Raw genomic sequence first — 17,432 nt, forward strand, 5'->3', positions numbered from 1 at the left:
CGACCATGCTTTGACAAACTGTGTAAACAGTTTAAAACACTGCAGCTCCTTCTCACTATTGTTTTGATATTTTTCCAGCGTAGCGCATAGAACATTCAGGACTTCTCAGACCGATCCTTGGGAAACGTTGGGAAGAAACCGAAGCTAAGTGCATTCCATTTGTTTTAACGTTCATTTAATGTTCATGCACACATGCCAAGTACGGTCAGTAGCAACATAGGGAAACCAGCATATAAACTGTCCGCAGCTTGCATGAAGTTAATGCAGAGGTTGTAGGCTCATTGCAGAACATTTCCTCAATGTCAATGGTTAGAGCTCGAGGCAAAAGCTCTGTGCAGTTAATGTTCTAAAAGAGCAATTCGTTTAGTTTGAAGCCCCAATACAAAGGCTTCCTGAGGTTCGTGCTATTAAGCACCGACAGTGTGAATGTGGTACGCATTGAATGATTGGGCGGAGTAGGTGCACCGCACACAAGAGAAGTCCAGCAGCAGGCGCCGAGGAGCATTTTACCCTAACTCCCCCACCCATCCATAACCTCTCCCTGACCCTCCTACAGGAATCTGAAACCCTCTACCCATCCAACCAACGTACCCTAACCCCATTTCCCTGGCGAGTTGGGTAGCCTTAGGTTTGTCAAAGTCCCAGGTGCCAAGACCCAACGGGGAGGCAGGTGTTTGTGTTGTTTCTGCGCCAGTCAAAACCACCTGCAGTGCTGAGCCCGTGCCTCTCAAGGATAGCACAACGATTATCACCCTGTCCCACACTGAGTACATTAGTGAATTGTTAAGAAGGCCTTTAAACCACATATAGAAAGTGCCACATTGGGATAGCACTGTAAGTATTAGCCCTGCCGCACTGAGATGGTACTGTGATCATTGCCCCGACATTCTCAGATAGTGCTGTGAACAGTAACCTGCGTTGCACCGCAGAGATTTGCAGAGATTTGTTTGTTGCTGTAAGTCTCATGCAGGAAGAGCCACATTAGGGACAACCACTGAAACATCCTAGCAATATAACGCTAGTAGACCTCCTAGGTCCCAGCCCCAAACTCAAGACAGCAACTGAATTACCCTAGCGATATAACCCAACTAAACCACCACAACAGACAGATTCCAAGCTTGTATCGGACAACCCCCCACACCCTGTCAAACACCACAAGACAGCAGGTCCAAAAGCACAAAGACCCACTCTGCAACAACAAATCGAACAAAAACCACAAGAAAAACGTGTGCAACCGTACGATCATAACAAAACAAGACAAAAATAAAGCACTGCTCGAGGGCTACCGCCCCAGCAACCGCAACCTCAACCCCAAGGAAACACAACCAAACATCACCAAGATTGCAAACGCAAATAACTCAAAATGCCCCAAAAACGAATTGGACCAAAGGAAAGAGAGCAGAAAGAACCCAACTGAACACAACCGAAGACTCAGAACTGCAGAACACACTCCCATTGACAAGAACGACAACAGAACCAGCGCAGAGAGAGAGAAATCCCTATATCTAACACCATCGCACTCCAATAATCACTCACCAGAACAAACCGACCCAACGGACAAATGAACCACCAACAACCAAACACAACCACACAGAAGAACGGACAAAGCTAGCGGTAACACAAACATAATCGATGCCCTAACCCCTTACATCACCAAAAAAAAAAAGGACCCTCCCCTCAACAGCCACAAAATTTAGAAGAGAAATCTGATGAAACAAAAACACAAGAGAACCTAGAAGAGCTTTTTGACGACACAGACACAAGTGTACCAACACCTCAACTAGAGATCAACTTGGAAGGAAACCTAATCACCAGTCAAAAGACAAAACCAACAAAAAAAGCACAAACCAAACTATACCTTAAAAATCCACTGCAAAGAAATAAATGCAATATCCATGTCAAAACACTCAGAGATCTTCAACCTCCTCTGCGACAACAGTATCGACATCCTATTCCTCACAGAAACATGGCTGGACGACAACTACAAAATCACACGCCATAGCTGCCGCCCCACCAACTTCAAATGCCTTCAGTTAAACAGAAAAAACAAAAGAGGAGGAGGACTCGCAATAGCATTCAAAGATCACCTGAAAGTAAGAACAGACAAACCTCTAAACATCGTGAACTGCAAATCCATGGTCATACAGCTAGCGGTGAATCCAAAAACAAACATTAAATTCATACTGGTTTACAGGCCACCGACATGCGATGCAACCTTCGTCGACAACTTCACAGAAGCCATCACCAACATAGCCATCCAACACGAGCATCTGATAATCCTGGGGGACTTCAACATTTGCTTCGAAAAAAAACACGCCAACTCTTAAAACTCACTAATCTGGCAGCTAACAACCATGAAACTACAACAGCTGGTCAAAGGGGCAACACACTCGGCAGGACACACCCTTGACGCAATCGTCACCAAGAAAAAACGTATCACCACTGCACCACCAATACAAATACTTTGGAGCGACCATCTCATTCCTTTCGTGATCACACTACCAACCAGTCAGCATCCAGCCCCTCAAGCTCCCAACCACCACAAAAATAAACTGGAAAACCATCAAAGCAAGCAACCTACTAGAACAACTGGAGATGAGCAAAGCTTCAACAGCTGAACTGGAGAACGCAGACCTAGACGGGAAAGTGGGGCTACTCCACAAATGGATTACTGATACAATCGTAAACATCTCCACGGAAAAACCATTTACCCCCTTAAGAAAAATATCAATGGCAAAATGGTTCATCCTTCTACAAAGCACCATGAAAAAGAACAAGAAGCTGGAATTAGAATGGAGGAAAGAATACGACCAAGTTAAGAAAACCCAGTACCAGAGACCAATCCGATCGTATAAGAAGGAATTTCAAAAGTCAAAGGCATTATGATGACAAAATCACCAATGCCACCAAGAAATGTTCGACATCGTAAACGAAATGAGAAACCAACCAGGTTGCAACAACACTCCAATACCCTCACAGAAACTATGCAACAACTTGGCAGACCATTTCAAAAACAAAATCAACGACATTCGACAAATCATACAAAACAGACCAACCAATCCTAACACTCAACCAACCCGACCTGTCGAGGAGCCACAGCACTCCAAAACTTCCCAAGAATATCAGTAGAGAAATTCATCAAGCTGTTAAAACACAGCAAGAAAGCAGTATCACCCATGAATCCCTCCCCCCCCACAAATCAATCCTTGCACAAGGAACGCCATCAGAATATTACAGAAATCTCTTGAATCGGTCGCTCTCAACAGGGACTGTACCACGATCCTTCAAATCTGCATACATTAAACCACTTCTAAAAACACAAGGGGCGACGTGGAAGACCTCTCCAACTACAGACCGATTTCAAACATTCCCTACCCGGCAACTCCTAGAAACATACAAACACAAGAACACATAGAAAAACACCAGTTGCTAGACCAAGCACAAGTCGGCTTCAGACCCGCAAGAATAGAATCGGCACTACTATCCATCTGGGACAACCTAAAAATAAACAGACTCCAACACAACCTCGGCTCTGATTCTGCTCGACCTCTCGGCAGCTTTTGACACAGTAAGCCATGACACCCCAATCAAAAGAATAGAAGATATAGGCATAACGGATATGGCACAACTCTGGATTAAATCATTCCTAGCAGACAGAACCGAAACCATATGGATAAAACCCTTCAAATCTACTCCACGAGTTAACGACTGTGGAGTACCACAAGGATTCTCACTATACTTAACATCTACCAGACTCTCTTAATCTGGATTTTCAAAAAATACAACATTACATGCTACAACTACGCAGATGACACTCAAATCATCTACAAAATCGAAGACACACAAGACGATCACTCAACCCTAGTAGAATGTCTAAAATAAATCTATGACTGGATGAATGCCAACAACTTGAAAATCAACCCAGGAAAGACAGAAATCAAGATTATATCCAAAAAAAAAAAAGAGAACACCTACATTCCCTGGCCGACGGAACTGGGAAAAGTGCCCACACCATCTAAGGTAGTAAAAAACCTGGGAATCCTAATGGACAATGCTCTAACCTTAGAACGACAAGTAAACATGATAATAAAGAAATGCTTCTTCCTCTTTCACTCAACAAGAATCATCCTACCTGAGTTGGGTGAAGTTATTATATGAAGCCCTGTACACGGAAGTCAGGGTTAACGGATGGCCGTCCAGATCCTTCCCACTGGGCAGAGGGACGCAAACAGGTTTGCCCCTGTCCTCCCTCCTTTTTGCAATGGCAATTGAACCTCTGGCCCAATGGCTTTGGCAGGTCAACGCATGGAAGGGGTTCAACTGGCAGGGCGGACAGAGTATCCCTCTACGCGGATGATCTTCTGATATACTTAAGCGACCCAGCCCGATCATGCCCGGTGGTTACGCAGATGCTGGCATGCTTCGGTGAGTTTAGTGGACTAAGGCTTAATTGGGGGAAATCTGTTTTCTTCCCGGTGAAGGGCGGGGAGCATGCCATTCCCATGGATTGCCCATACCGTGTGGAATGCAAAAGTTTCCGCTATCTGGGGATCTTGATCTCTAGGAACCTCTTGGACTATTTACCCCGTAACCTACACTCACTTCATGATCGCCTTACGGACAATGTCCGACACTAGAAGCTCCTCCCCCTGATGCTGTTGGGCAGGGCTGTGCTCTTCAAGATGATGGCATTACCAGGCTTCCTATATGTGCTGCAAAATTCCCTGCTCTGGATCCTCGATTTTGAATTTGCCCGAATAGACGGTCTCCTTAGAAAACCTATATGGGGAGGCGGACAGCCCTGCATCGCTCTAGCTATGCTACAAAGATCGGTCTGGGAGGAGGGTATAGGGGTGCCACACCTCCAATCCTCTTACTGGGTGAACCAAATGGCAGTGGTTAACGTTCTGTTCCACGGTAATCGAGAATCACCGCACATCAGGGCCAAGTTGAAGGGAGGCCAGAATACATTGCACTTTATACATTCCATCAGACCCTCACTGGGCCTCCCCCACAGACGATGGCAGCACACATCACCATACTCTGGAAGAAAGCACACGCTCACATTGAGTGGGGAAATAAGGTGCCCCTGATGCAACCCCTCTGGTACAACAGTCATCTTACGGAATTAGGGAAACTTATGGCATGGCCAAGGTCGGTGAAGTGAAAGCGGGAGTCACCAAAGTGGGGGACATTCTTACAAGGGGCAATATAGCTCCATTCGAAACACTGCAACAGAAGTTTGGGCTCCTGAATACTGCGCAATATCATTATATGCATTTTACCCACACCTTGGGGAGACATTTGCCTGCACTCACTGACGCGCCTGAAAGCACACCCTTGAAACGTAACCTCCTGATAGAACGAATACCCACCAGAATCACTTCCATCCAACGCTCTAATGGCCTTTGCCACCCCCGAGCTGACCAATCTTAAAAATTAAGGTGGGAAACAGACGTGGGCGTTATCGATCCAGAAGACTGGATACAGGTCTTAATGTACCCATGAGAGATTGCGATTGCTTCCAGGCTCTGCTTGATACAACTTAAATTCTCCAGAGAGTCTATTACCCCAGTGGGCCCCAGATCCAAATTGTCTATAGTGCTGGGAGGGGGAGGGCAACTTCATATACATCCTGTGGGAATGCCCCCAGATTAGAAGCTTCTAGCGATAATGCTGTGCTAAATTAGCTGATATTCTAGGGGAAACGATATCACTTGATCCTAAAATGCTGCTATTGGGCGTCCCCGACGAAAACACCACCAATAGGTGGGAAAGGCTGTTCTTGTCCACAGCAATAGGACTGGTAAAACGTAACATAGCCCAACGAAGGGGATCACTGGAGTGCATGGCCCTGGCCCAATGGGTCGCTGATGGGTGTGCAGCAATGGAGCACAGAATATATACGGCACAAAGTTGTCCAGTGAAAGCAACTAAAATATGGGGAAAATGGGAAGAGGGAGGAGACTAAAAGGACTTTGGGATGTCGAGAGATGGTCGGGTGATGACAAGATGTGATTCAACTTAAATGTTTACATAGTTGCTATATGACCGACCACGATCAATGACATATTACTGTAAGGAAGTTAATGTATGTTTGTGTTGGAAAACAATAACCAATTTTTAAAAAAAAGAAGAATCCTACCTTTCCTCTCCTTCACCCACAAAACACTGACAATTGTCGCCCTCATGTAAAGAATCGACTACACAAACAGCCTCTACGTCGGGATGCCGGAACACCACCTGAAGAAATTACAATGCATCCAAAATGCAGCAGCTAGACTCCTCCTCAAACTATCCAGGAGAGAGCACATCCTTCCAGTGCTAAAAATACTACATTGGCTTCCAATCAAACATCGTATCACGTTCCAAACAATGTGCATAACACACAGGGCAATCAGCAGACAGGGAGCAGAATTCCTACAAAATAAAATAATCATAAGCCAACGAGACTCCTCAGATCAAGCAATGAAATCCGCCTGGAACCAAAATCATATGCAAGGAAAAAACTAGAGGGCTCCTCCTTCTCCCACCTAGCAGCAAAAACCTGAACAACCTCCCGAAAGAAATAAACACAAAAGACCACCTAAAATTTAGAAAACTTCTAAAAACCTGGCTCTTCAACACCTCGGAAACAAACTGAAAAAACTCAACAATCAAACAGGAAACGCAAAGAACAGACCGACAGAATACATGATGGCACAGACAAAACCTAGGACCGACTAAGGGAAACTCCTACAAAAGAGACGACGCTAGGTGGAACAGAACGCGAGCGGCAACCCCCATGAGGACAGAACAATAGCAAACATGCCCAACACTACCAACAACCTTACCCACTCATAAAGGGTGCAGGGTACGGGGTACGGGTAGTTCACAACTAACTCAATCCAAAAGGACTAGGTTGCAGCAACAACAAACTAGAATAAAAGGGGTGGCCAAATACAAAAATGGAACCACAAAGAGTAGCTGACTTAACATAATGACAGAGAGAGGAGACAGCCTTATCAGGCTGACACCATCACCGGAAGGAAGACAACCTTTTTTAGATCACGAAGGAGACACAATAGGAGTGTGCATTTCTCCCAACAAGACTACTAACCAACCCCCCAAAAAAAATACTACAAAACCTCACCACTCCTCAAACACCTCTCACACTCTAACCAAACACAACCACATCTCTTAAAACCGCAGGAATTCGGACGCGCTTCACCATACCGCAACAACAAACACAACACACAGACCCCCACACAACAGAGCACGACGGACTCAGAAGCGAATACCACACGAATATGCTCAGTGAACTGTGTCAACCGAAATGAAGCTGCCAACAGTACTTCAGAGCTCCCTTGCTCTTCTTCAAACTTTGTCCTACTAACAAGCCTAACCTAACCCCCATTTTGTTTCAGATCCGCCAGAGCACCAGGGGATCACTCCGTTGGCGATAGTGCGCGGTACAAATATCCTTTAACATTAACATCTCTGGAGGCAGACTTTAACTCCACCAGTGCAGGAAGGAAATAACCAGAAGACAGGACTTCTCCGTCTAGCCCCCCCCCCCAGACTCTGGAACCTCCTACTGCCAATATCAGACTCGTCCCCGCTTTGATACTTCAGGAGGGTGCTCAAGACCCTCCTCTTCAACGCCTAGGTCGACACGCCCTCCATTCTACACCCAACCCGAGACTGGGTGATATGCTCCCTCCCATTTCGTCTCCTGATTGCTTGTAGATTCCTTGCTGCCAAATTGCCCTCCTCACTTCTTAGCTCCCAGCTCATTTGTAGCCCTACTGGCCTCAAGGTGTCCCCTCTCTGCCTTTGACTTGTAAAGGACTCCATTACTTCCCAAAGCTAATTCTGTGCTCAATAAGTATCCTAATAATGATAATAATGATTTACCTTCAAAAGAATCTTGAAACCTATACCTCGGGTTAGGCTGACCTACATGGAAATAAGAGAAGCAAGGGCAAATGCATACTAAACGGACAGCATCTACACCAAAAGCACAGGGTGACTGGTGGGGGTGTGTGGATCAACCATGTATACTCACTGTCTTCTCCACTTGTATTAATCTGCACCATAACCTTCAGCCTTTCGGAGGAACCTTTCTTCTGCCAGGAACTGTTCACTTTGTCCGCCAGTTTAATGGAATCAACAGTTTCCAACATGAATAGGTTTGGGACAGCTGTAAAAAAATAAAAATAAAAAAAAAGAACAAAAAATAGGAACACAGGGTATGAAATGATTAGTACAACCTGCTACCCAATTAGTTTAAATCATCAACGTTATCCTATTTCTGCCATCACCAATGTAATGTTCCATCCCAGTTGTGCGCACCCACCCCTTCAGATCCCTATAAGTTAAATAGCAATGCCATCTTTACACAAGCTCAAAAATCTGTGATTCCTTGCAAAAACACAGGTTTCAAAGAGAAGTAACAAAGTAGTATCTGCTCACAATTGTGCGCTCAGGATACGGTCTTTTTCTTTCACACAGATATTACCATATACAAGTTGGTGTGTTGACAGTTGAGTTTTAATTTAGATTACATTCCCAGGAATATTTCCTCATATTCCTTTGATACAAACATATCAGTATGTGACTTGGGTGATATCTTAGATAAGTTACATACAATTGTTATGCATGGGCCAACAATAACCTTTGGCGCACATGCTTTTATGTTTTGCCAATCCTATGGCTTTTTCTAGGCTCAGTTGACTAGTATCTGTCACAGCAGGGTGTGGACAACCGATTAGCTGTGTTACATTAATTGTTTACTAATTAGAGGTGTTCATTAGTTGCTTAAATCATGTCATGGTATTATATTCACATTTGAAAAAACAAACTATTGTAATTGATATGTATGGTTGTGTTCCATCTATGGGAGGGATTGGGGAAAATGACAATTGAACACGTGAGTTGAAGCCATGGCTGATTCTGGGTTTACACCTGTTTGGGTATGTGACAATGGGTGGCAATTTGCCTCATCATGCCCCCAATTGGGGCAATGCATTCCATGATGTGACATGTGCATTTTGTGCAAATGGATTTAACGTGGAAATGTGTGTACTGTGTGCCAAAATGGCTGTAGGTCACTTGGGTAAGTGCCCCGCCCTGAGTACTATCAATTGTGGCTATACATTCTGGGATGGAGCCCCCAGTGGGCTAGTTATCCAGTTAGTCGGGGCAGGTGGGGTTTTAGCGTGGTTGCTTCTCGGTGGGTTGCACCTAGGTTTGTGCAGCAGGAGGCAAATTCAGTTTGGTGGTTGAGGTACGACCAGAGTACGACGTGCATGGTGGGTGCCTGGTGCAGTATCTATATTGCGACTCGGATGCCTGGTAATTACCTGTGTACGGTCTGTTCCTGCTTTGTTAGGTGTTTTCCGATTCAAACGGTAGTTTGTAAGGATCTTGCGTGCCAACGTCACATGAGTGTGGTTTCCATCTGGAGAAAAAGAACCCCTTGTAGAGGGTGCAGTTGTCAGGGATGAGCATATGGCTCTGGTGCCCAGATGAATTCCGACTGGCTCTAGTGGGCTATATTTAAGCTAAGTGGGTGGTGCTGGCGATTACCTGGTAGTCTGGGGAAAGCTTGCCACTGATTAGAAGGCCGATTGTTGTATATGTTAACATCCGTGTGAAAGAAAGACAGGTTACTGAGCGCACATTGTGAGGAGATACGTGACTACTACTCGATCTAATCTGGTGCTTGAAATCCACTCTCACTCCAACAAGGTTGGCGCAACCATCCCAAGGCAAACGCTGACATACAGGTTTCAAAGAGATTGAATTGAAACCATCTGGGCACAACTCAGAATTACAAATGGAAGCGAGCAGGGACTTTTGTATCAGGCATTACTCAGAGTTGCATTAGCTATGGATTCACCATTCTGCTCCGGAATGGTTAAAACCCAGGTGCATTAACCAAGCCCGGGAAAACATGTGGGGCAGGAAAATAGATACGCCATAATCAGATTACTTTTTTAGACACTTTTCTTTTCATTCAAATTTGTATTGAAAATTATAGTATGGAGCAGTACACAACTCTGCATGTTCAAGTATTTCACCAAATACATAAATCTAGAGCAACATCAATGTACATAGCATCATAGAGTATCAAGAAGACATTGATGATTAAGTTAAACAAAAACTTCCACTGTTATAGAATGGAGAAAGAAAAAAACAAAAAAAATAAAAAATAAAATCACTCATACCAAAACCAGCACTGGGGAGAAAAAAGAAGAAGCAACAAATATGAGCAACATAACATGAAGAAAATCATATCATATGGCTTATGAGGAACACCAGGGTTGTCGTTTCGAGCTACAAACTGAATGAAATGCTACCACTGCGCCAGAAACCTGGCCATTTTCCCTTTTAGAGCGGCTTCAATTTTACACATAGCTGCTATAAACCATAATTTAACCCACCACTCCTTAATATCAGGTGCAGCAGCTAGCTGCAACTAGGAAGCGTGCAAGTAACCTGGCTTACTTGGCAGACAATCTATAATGTCCTTCATGGTTTTCTTCTCCCAGGAGCAGTATTAATGGTGCCATATTGAGGTCTAACCCAGTCATCTCCTTAATTTGAGCCAAGACCACCTTCCAATAAGGCTGAATAACAGCACAATTCCACTAAATATGATGAAGAGGTCTCGGAGCCTGCGCACATCTGGAACAATATGGTATAGCTAGGTCCTTCTTATAATGCCGCAAGGGGGTGAGATACCAAAGAAACAGCAGCTTATAACCTTTCTCCTTCAGAAGTATACACAGAGAAGATTTAGCAACCCTATTCCAAGCATTGCACCATGTAAGATCTCCTATGGGGACATTCATCTCTTCCTCCCCTCGCAGCATATAGGCATGCAGGGGCTTAAAGCGGCAGGCGTTAAGAACCTGGCACAAGAAACCCTGCGAGAAGGGGGATCCCCAAAAAAAAGGTCCACGAATGTGGGGTGGTATCCCTCTTAGCCTGCTTAGACTTTTGTGCTAGATACCTAGTGGCGGATTTGAATATATGAATATTTATCTATGTCCTGGCCCATAAAGGCCTGCTTACATTTATCAAAAGGAAACTCGGACTCAAAAAGCTGGCCTAACCTCTCCAGCCCCCCTTCGACCCATCTAGTAAACTTCCCCTGCTGGCAACCTGGTGGAAACTCAGGTGTGTTCCATATACGAGTAAGGGGGGGGAGGGAACGTCGTCCCTGCATACTTCCGAGCTGCCTTGTCCCAGTATTCCATTTAGACCTGGGTCGCCGAGAGGACACCAGCATCCTTTTTACGAACCAAGGGAGACCTCCAGCACAAATCATGTAGGGGAATTTGCAGCCTATATTGGTCTGTACCAAGCTAATGTTTAGTGTTTCGGTTCATGTTCACACTATTAAACAAGGGGGCTAAATGGGCTGCACAAAGGTAACTTTGGATACCCCCCTTTCGTCTTAACTGTCATCAGAAAACGATGGGAGACAAAGATTTCTTAGCCCAAAGAAATCTAAAAATGGAAGTTTGCAGGTCTTTAAGGACCTGCTTCGCAACCCAAACCGGGAGAGCCAGAAAAACATAGCAGGCGTGGCAAAAACATCATCTTAAGGGCTGCATCAAGCCCCAACCATGAGATATTAGTCTGCGCCCGTCGGAGAAGGCTGGAGTTCACAGAGAAGAGACCGGGAATGTTCTGTGCATATAAATGGGAGTGCAAAGGTATAATTTGGATCCCCAAATACTTGTGGGACATTTAGGTCCACTGGAAATCATACCACCTCTGAAGTTCTTCCGAGAATTGTTAGAATAGTGGATTTAGAGTAATTAATCTTAAAACCAGAGACCCAGTAAAACTATTCCAGCAGAGAAAACATAGGAGGTCAAGTAGTTTGAGAATAATGCATATAGAAAAGTAGGTAATCAGCGTAAAGCGCAACCATGTGTTGATGATCAGCTACCGTGATACTGTAGATGGTGTCCGACGCCCTAACCTCACTTGCCAAGGGCTCAACTGATAGCGCAAATTGCAACGGGGACAATGCACAACCCTGGCGAGTCCCTCTGTTCAAATCAACGGCTTGGACAAAGCCCCCTTCATCTTTATATGAGTGTTGGTAGTTGGATGTGCAAAATTAGCTTGTATTTTTTTTTTAATAAAAAGCGCCCCGAATCCAAACCCCAGTAGCAATTTGAAGAGATATGACCAGTCTATATGGTCAAATGCTTTTTTCAGTATCTACAGAAAGAACTGCCAATTCCTGGTCATGTCTCCTTGCATACTCGATCACATCCAGGGTCCTTCGAACATTATCAAGTTTGAAGCCCGAAGACAAACCCAGGTTGGTCCATCTGGACTATACAGATGCCACTTTTCAAAGCAGGGACGTTTTTCGGCATGGTGACTTCCTCACAATTACCCATTAACATAACCTGCCATGCCATGCCATGCTGCATTCATTTCTCTTAAGAAACCAAAACTGCCACACCCCATTCTACATATAAGGCAGCATGCATGGCTGAACCAGCTTTTGAAGAGTTTTACAATTACTGAGGAGAGAACATGTTACGCTAGCGCTGTCTGTGGTGATGGCACACAGGACCCCTATCAAGGGTCCCGAACAAAGAGGTAGGTGCCCAAGTGTCCCTCAGAAAATGGCATCTGGGCCACCCAGTGCACTAGGGCCTCTGTGCAACAGGTTGGTCCCTTAGTCGAGAAAGGTGGGGTGAAAGGGGGAGTACACAGGGGGGCCACGGCTAATTTTGAAACAGAAACAAAGGAGATGCATGCACAAGATATGTGGGTTAAGAGAGACACTGGCATTCCGTATCGCCCAGTCCATCAGGCTGAGAATGAGCCCTCAATTCAAGGAAAGGCGATATGGTTTTGAAGGGACTATGTGGTTTATTCGGTGTGCTGCACACCGGTCCCTCTTTTTGTGAAATGGGAGTGGAGAATGGGGACCTTTTAGAGCATAGGATATTTTGAGAACCTGCCAGTAGGAGCGGCTCCATCACAGACCAGATCCTCTTTGTGTAAAGAAAGGAGGTGCTGTGGGGCAAGGAACCCCTCAAATCCACACCATTGCCTCAGTAGATTTCCCACCACCAGATCACCGCTGCAATTGATAGGGATGCAAATGCTACATCCTCCATGCATGTGGTATAACTGTGCACATTAATATTGTCTGCATTTCTTCTAGAGAGTGAATTTGCAGTAGTAAACACACGCCTCCCACTCAAATACCTAGGTTAATGAGCAATCAGGACCACTGTTGAGAAGAGCCAGTGGTGACCAGCCCACAGAAATCATAGCTTGTGAGAGATGTAGGTGCAAGACAGGCGTACAGGGGAAACCCTGCAGTAAAAGTTAGTGGGGGCATGCTGAGGATAGAAGAGATGGGGAAGTCACTTTGCACTACAGAATAACAGTAGTAAATAACAAGCTTACTGAACAATGCGAAAGATAAGAGGGCAACTGACGTCAAAGCTTAAAGAGTTTAAAGCTAGCTGATGGATATGGTAAAATGTCTGGCTGGAATAGCTGGGACCAGTGGTATATGGTCTGCAGCACAATGTGGGGAGGCGTGGGGGCGACGACAGGGATTCGGATATAACATTAAAAAAAATAAAAGTGCAAAAGAACAGAAGAGCAAGTCAAAGGATAATGTGACTAACCTTGACAATTCGTCCCTTCTCCCCAAAGGGGAGCCACCCCCTTTGAGGTTCTGGAGGGGAGCCCGCTCAGCAAGACCGTTCCTAGGGGTCTAGGCCAGTGCGACCTCACTGGGAGTGACTCCCCTCGCAGGGACAAGGACTCACAATCCGATAAGGAACTCCCAATCCAGCGTACATTATCCCCCAACATGAGAATTGAAATCAGTTACTTCTGTTTTGAATCCAACGAACACTAAACTTTCTCAATCTGTTTAGCTTCACTAAATGGTGGATCTCGTCTGAACTCCAGTCATAGAGGGACACACCCTTTTTGTTTGCGATGATGCATATAAAACCAAGAGGAACTTCGAATCGACAAGAAACTCCTATGCCGTGGGAGGCGAGAATCCTGTGCAGAGGCAATCTTCTGACGGCAAGACGTCCTGGAGGGGCAGAGCCACGCTAAACTACATAGCCAGCGATAGCATGTAGAGCAAACAAAACGCTTGTAAAGACGCCAGAAGCCTGGCATCCTGACTGGCCGAGAAGCTATGGTCAAGAGAGAGACAGAGAAGCAACGGTCTCATCTGGTGGCACTACTACAAGGAAGTGTGATGAGCCTGGGGCCCGACCACCAATGCCGAGACCAGAGTGCAGAGGGGATCCCGGATCCCAGAGCTCTGCATGAGGAGTGTATTTGCTGCTGAGACGAGCAACAGAAGGGAAGCAAACACTCCCAAGGAGAGAACACAAGTGAGAGGTACGAACATTGATAGTCAAGGCTGGGAAAGCAGATGAGGTTACAGGCAGCCTGACAAACCCAAGCAGAGAAAGTAAGGCTACCAGAGAGCCGGAAGGCTTCGGAGAGCCCTAAGAAAAGGATAAACCAAAAGATTTTAATATCCGAGACTGGGAAAACCACAAGGTTTCCAGGAGCCTAATAAATCCGAATGACGATAAAGCAAGCCTAGCAGAAAGCGAGAGGGCTTCAGAGAGCCCAAAGAAACTGGGAAATCAAGATATTTGAATCAAGATTTAGGTTACGGGACCCTAAGAAACCCTAACAGGCAAGCGCCCTATGTGGGTCAAATTGAAGCAGATACAAACACTTTGCATCAAAGCTGTGAAAGCCGACGAGATTATGGGAGTCTGAGAAACCAGAGTGTGCAGCATCCTATGTGAACTATGTTGATTAACAGAAAGCAAGTCTGCCAGAATGCCATATGACTTTGGGGAGTTCAAGAGCAACAAACTGTTAAAAAGAGACTGGGCCTCATTACAAGCATGGTGGTATCCGTGCCTGTATGGCAGGCACGGCTACTGCCATGCTCGCTACCGCCACCGCTTCCCGCGATTGGGCAATAACCGACCCATTACGAGATGAAGGGGCCGGTAATTGCCCATTCGCGGGAGGCGGTAATGCCGGGCTCCCAATCCCCATTCTGCAAAATTGGGGTCAGGAGCATGGTTGCACCAGGCACCGTTTATAACCGTGCTGGTGCAATCACGAGTTCTGCTCGCGAGTGACGCACAGCCCGCCTGGTTACCTGGCGGGCTGTCGGGAACCCGCGAGGGAAACTCTGAATAAGGTGGTACGGTCTGGACAGTGCCGGTGCCATACCGGCACCATCCATACTGTATCGCCAGGGTCGTAATGAGGCCCACTGTGTTAAAAGGGAACCATACGAGCATACTTTCTTTTGATCAACCAAGTCTGCAAGAAACCTGTGAAATGTATTTGTACATTGATGAACTTTGAAACCAACGATAAGCCATCCAAGTAATTGGTTCAGGCAGAAGCCAAAGAAAGAGGCCATTGCTCCAGTCTCTCTCGTTTAGTTACGTTTCCTAAAGTGGTAGGGCCAGATTAGTTGGATAGGATTTCGGACCAAGCACTTTTTTCTTTTGACGAGCTCCATTTGTTTTAGTTTCTAGGTAGGGAACTTCCCTCAGAGGTAGGGCAAGCTAGGAGTTGTTCTTTACTTTTAATAAACACCTTGCAACAGGTCAGTCATTGGAACAAGTCCTTCTAGTTTGTCATAATAAGCAGCATGGAGGCGAGTTGGGGCCTATAACAAGTAGATGGCGAACACAAATATGATATGATATTTTATTTATTTCTAATAGAATGGAAGCAATAAGAAAGGTATCTGTGGAAAACGGCAAACAGACTGATCAGAAATTTAAGGGGGGTGGAGAATACAAAAGGTAAAAGCAAGAGACATGGTCTGAAAACAAGGAGCAGTAATAAGTAGCAATCACAAACAGGCTAATGCAAGCTAGGCAGGAAATATATCAGGGCTAGAAACATGGTTTGACTGAAAAGACAGTGACAGCTACCAGGTGGAAGACATGAGACAAGGAGAATGATAAAGGCAATAAAGTCAAGAAATGCAGAGACCAAATGTGAAGAGGAGGAGCGGAAGGAAGAAGTTAGGTGAAGCTAGGTAAGAGAACAAGAAAACCAGAGCAGGGATAAGATAAAGAAACAACATTTTACAGCAAGCCTACAGAGTTCCTTAGAAATCACAGAGTGAGAGAAGAGTAAGCTTAAGAAGAGAGAAAAAAGGCTCAGTAGTAGGGAATCAGGAAGGAAAATGACTACAAAGAGCTTGGGAGAAGAGGCACAATGACACTGGAGCAGAAAGTATGGGAAGTGTAAGAAAGAAGGGGAAGGAAAGAGGTTTCTTACCTTCACTTCTGCAGAGTTAAAAAAAAAAAAGCAGTTGTATGCTTGGAGGAAAAAATGAAATGAATAAAAGGCCAATGTGCATATGGGGCGTTAAAGTTGCATGGCGTAGTTGGACAAAAATTAAGCATGGCATTATAATTAACCCTATAAAGGAAGATGGTGCCAGTCATGAATGGGGCCAACATTTGAAGCAAAGAGCCTTGCTGCCGAAGTATCTACAAAAACAAGAGACATGGTTGGCAGGATTGAATAGCATTGCATGTCTGATTCTCTAAGAGATGAGGTACAGGAACATTATCCCTAAGAGAAGGCAAATCAGTTGGTGGGTGCAAAGTGACAGTTCATATTCTAGTTCTACATAGGGTAATTGAGCATTGGTACATGGACCTGGAGCTTATGGGCATTACAAAGGCATAAGAGGTTCCATATTAAGAGTATACTAAAAATGAGTGTTCTTATATAGCAGTTAAGACAGTTTTCTCCAGCTTCCAAGTGATGTAATGACAAGTGCAATAATTACCCAATTAAATGGTACTGAGCCGGCCTTGGAGGAAGAAGGTTCGAGTCAGTGCTGCTGCAAGATTCGAACTTGCGAAGTCCAGTCTTGCGCTAACTCGGACGCAACTTCATTGTGAGCCATCGACTAGACTGCATTGTTCTTTCACTACCACTGGCGGGAGCAGAAGCTGTACAGTAAGCATTAATGGGTGGCTTCAGAAATTCCTACGGCACTAGCAAAAAAGTACCCAAGCAGGATAATTTGACTAAAAATGGTATGATGTAATCCAGGAAAATACCCGTATAGCAGACTTTTGGTTTTGGTGGAGAGTGAGAGTGTTAGGGAAAGGAAGAGTCAAGAATGTGGAGGACCCTTAAAGAGAAGTCTCTTGACAATTTGACATGGTGCACTGCCAAACAGGGCATGCTGGTAAATTCTTCCAGTGATCTAGCCATGCATAAAGACATTCCAAAACAAGCAGTAGGTTACAGCCTTAAGTAAGTTCAGCAACAAACATCCACCTACAAGTGGAGGATTGAATAACCACAAACAAGCACTGCCAGAAAGCAGTAGAGGAGCAGGAGAGAATAAAAGTACA

At 45.1% G+C, this 17,432-nt stretch overlaps 1 protein-coding gene across 1 annotated transcript in view; it reads right to left on the reverse strand.

Moving 5' to 3' along the window:
* The window catches only part of PLPBP (pyridoxal phosphate binding protein), a 416,942-nt gene that overhangs the window by 224,788 nt on the left and 174,722 nt on the right, over window positions 1-17,432 (reverse strand). Inside the window, exon 5 of the mRNA XM_069617960.1 lies at window positions 8,048-8,182. Coding sequence (XP_069474061.1) covers window positions 8,048-8,182 — 135 coding nt within the window. The remainder of the gene's footprint in view (window positions 1-8,047; window positions 8,183-17,432) is intronic.

Source organism: Ambystoma mexicanum, chromosome 10 (genome assembly GCF_040938575.1).
Source record: "Ambystoma mexicanum isolate Mex_15411 chromosome 10, UKY_AmexF1_1, whole genome shotgun sequence".
NCBI classification, from domain to species: Eukaryota; Metazoa; Chordata; class Amphibia; order Caudata; family Ambystomatidae; genus Ambystoma; species Ambystoma mexicanum.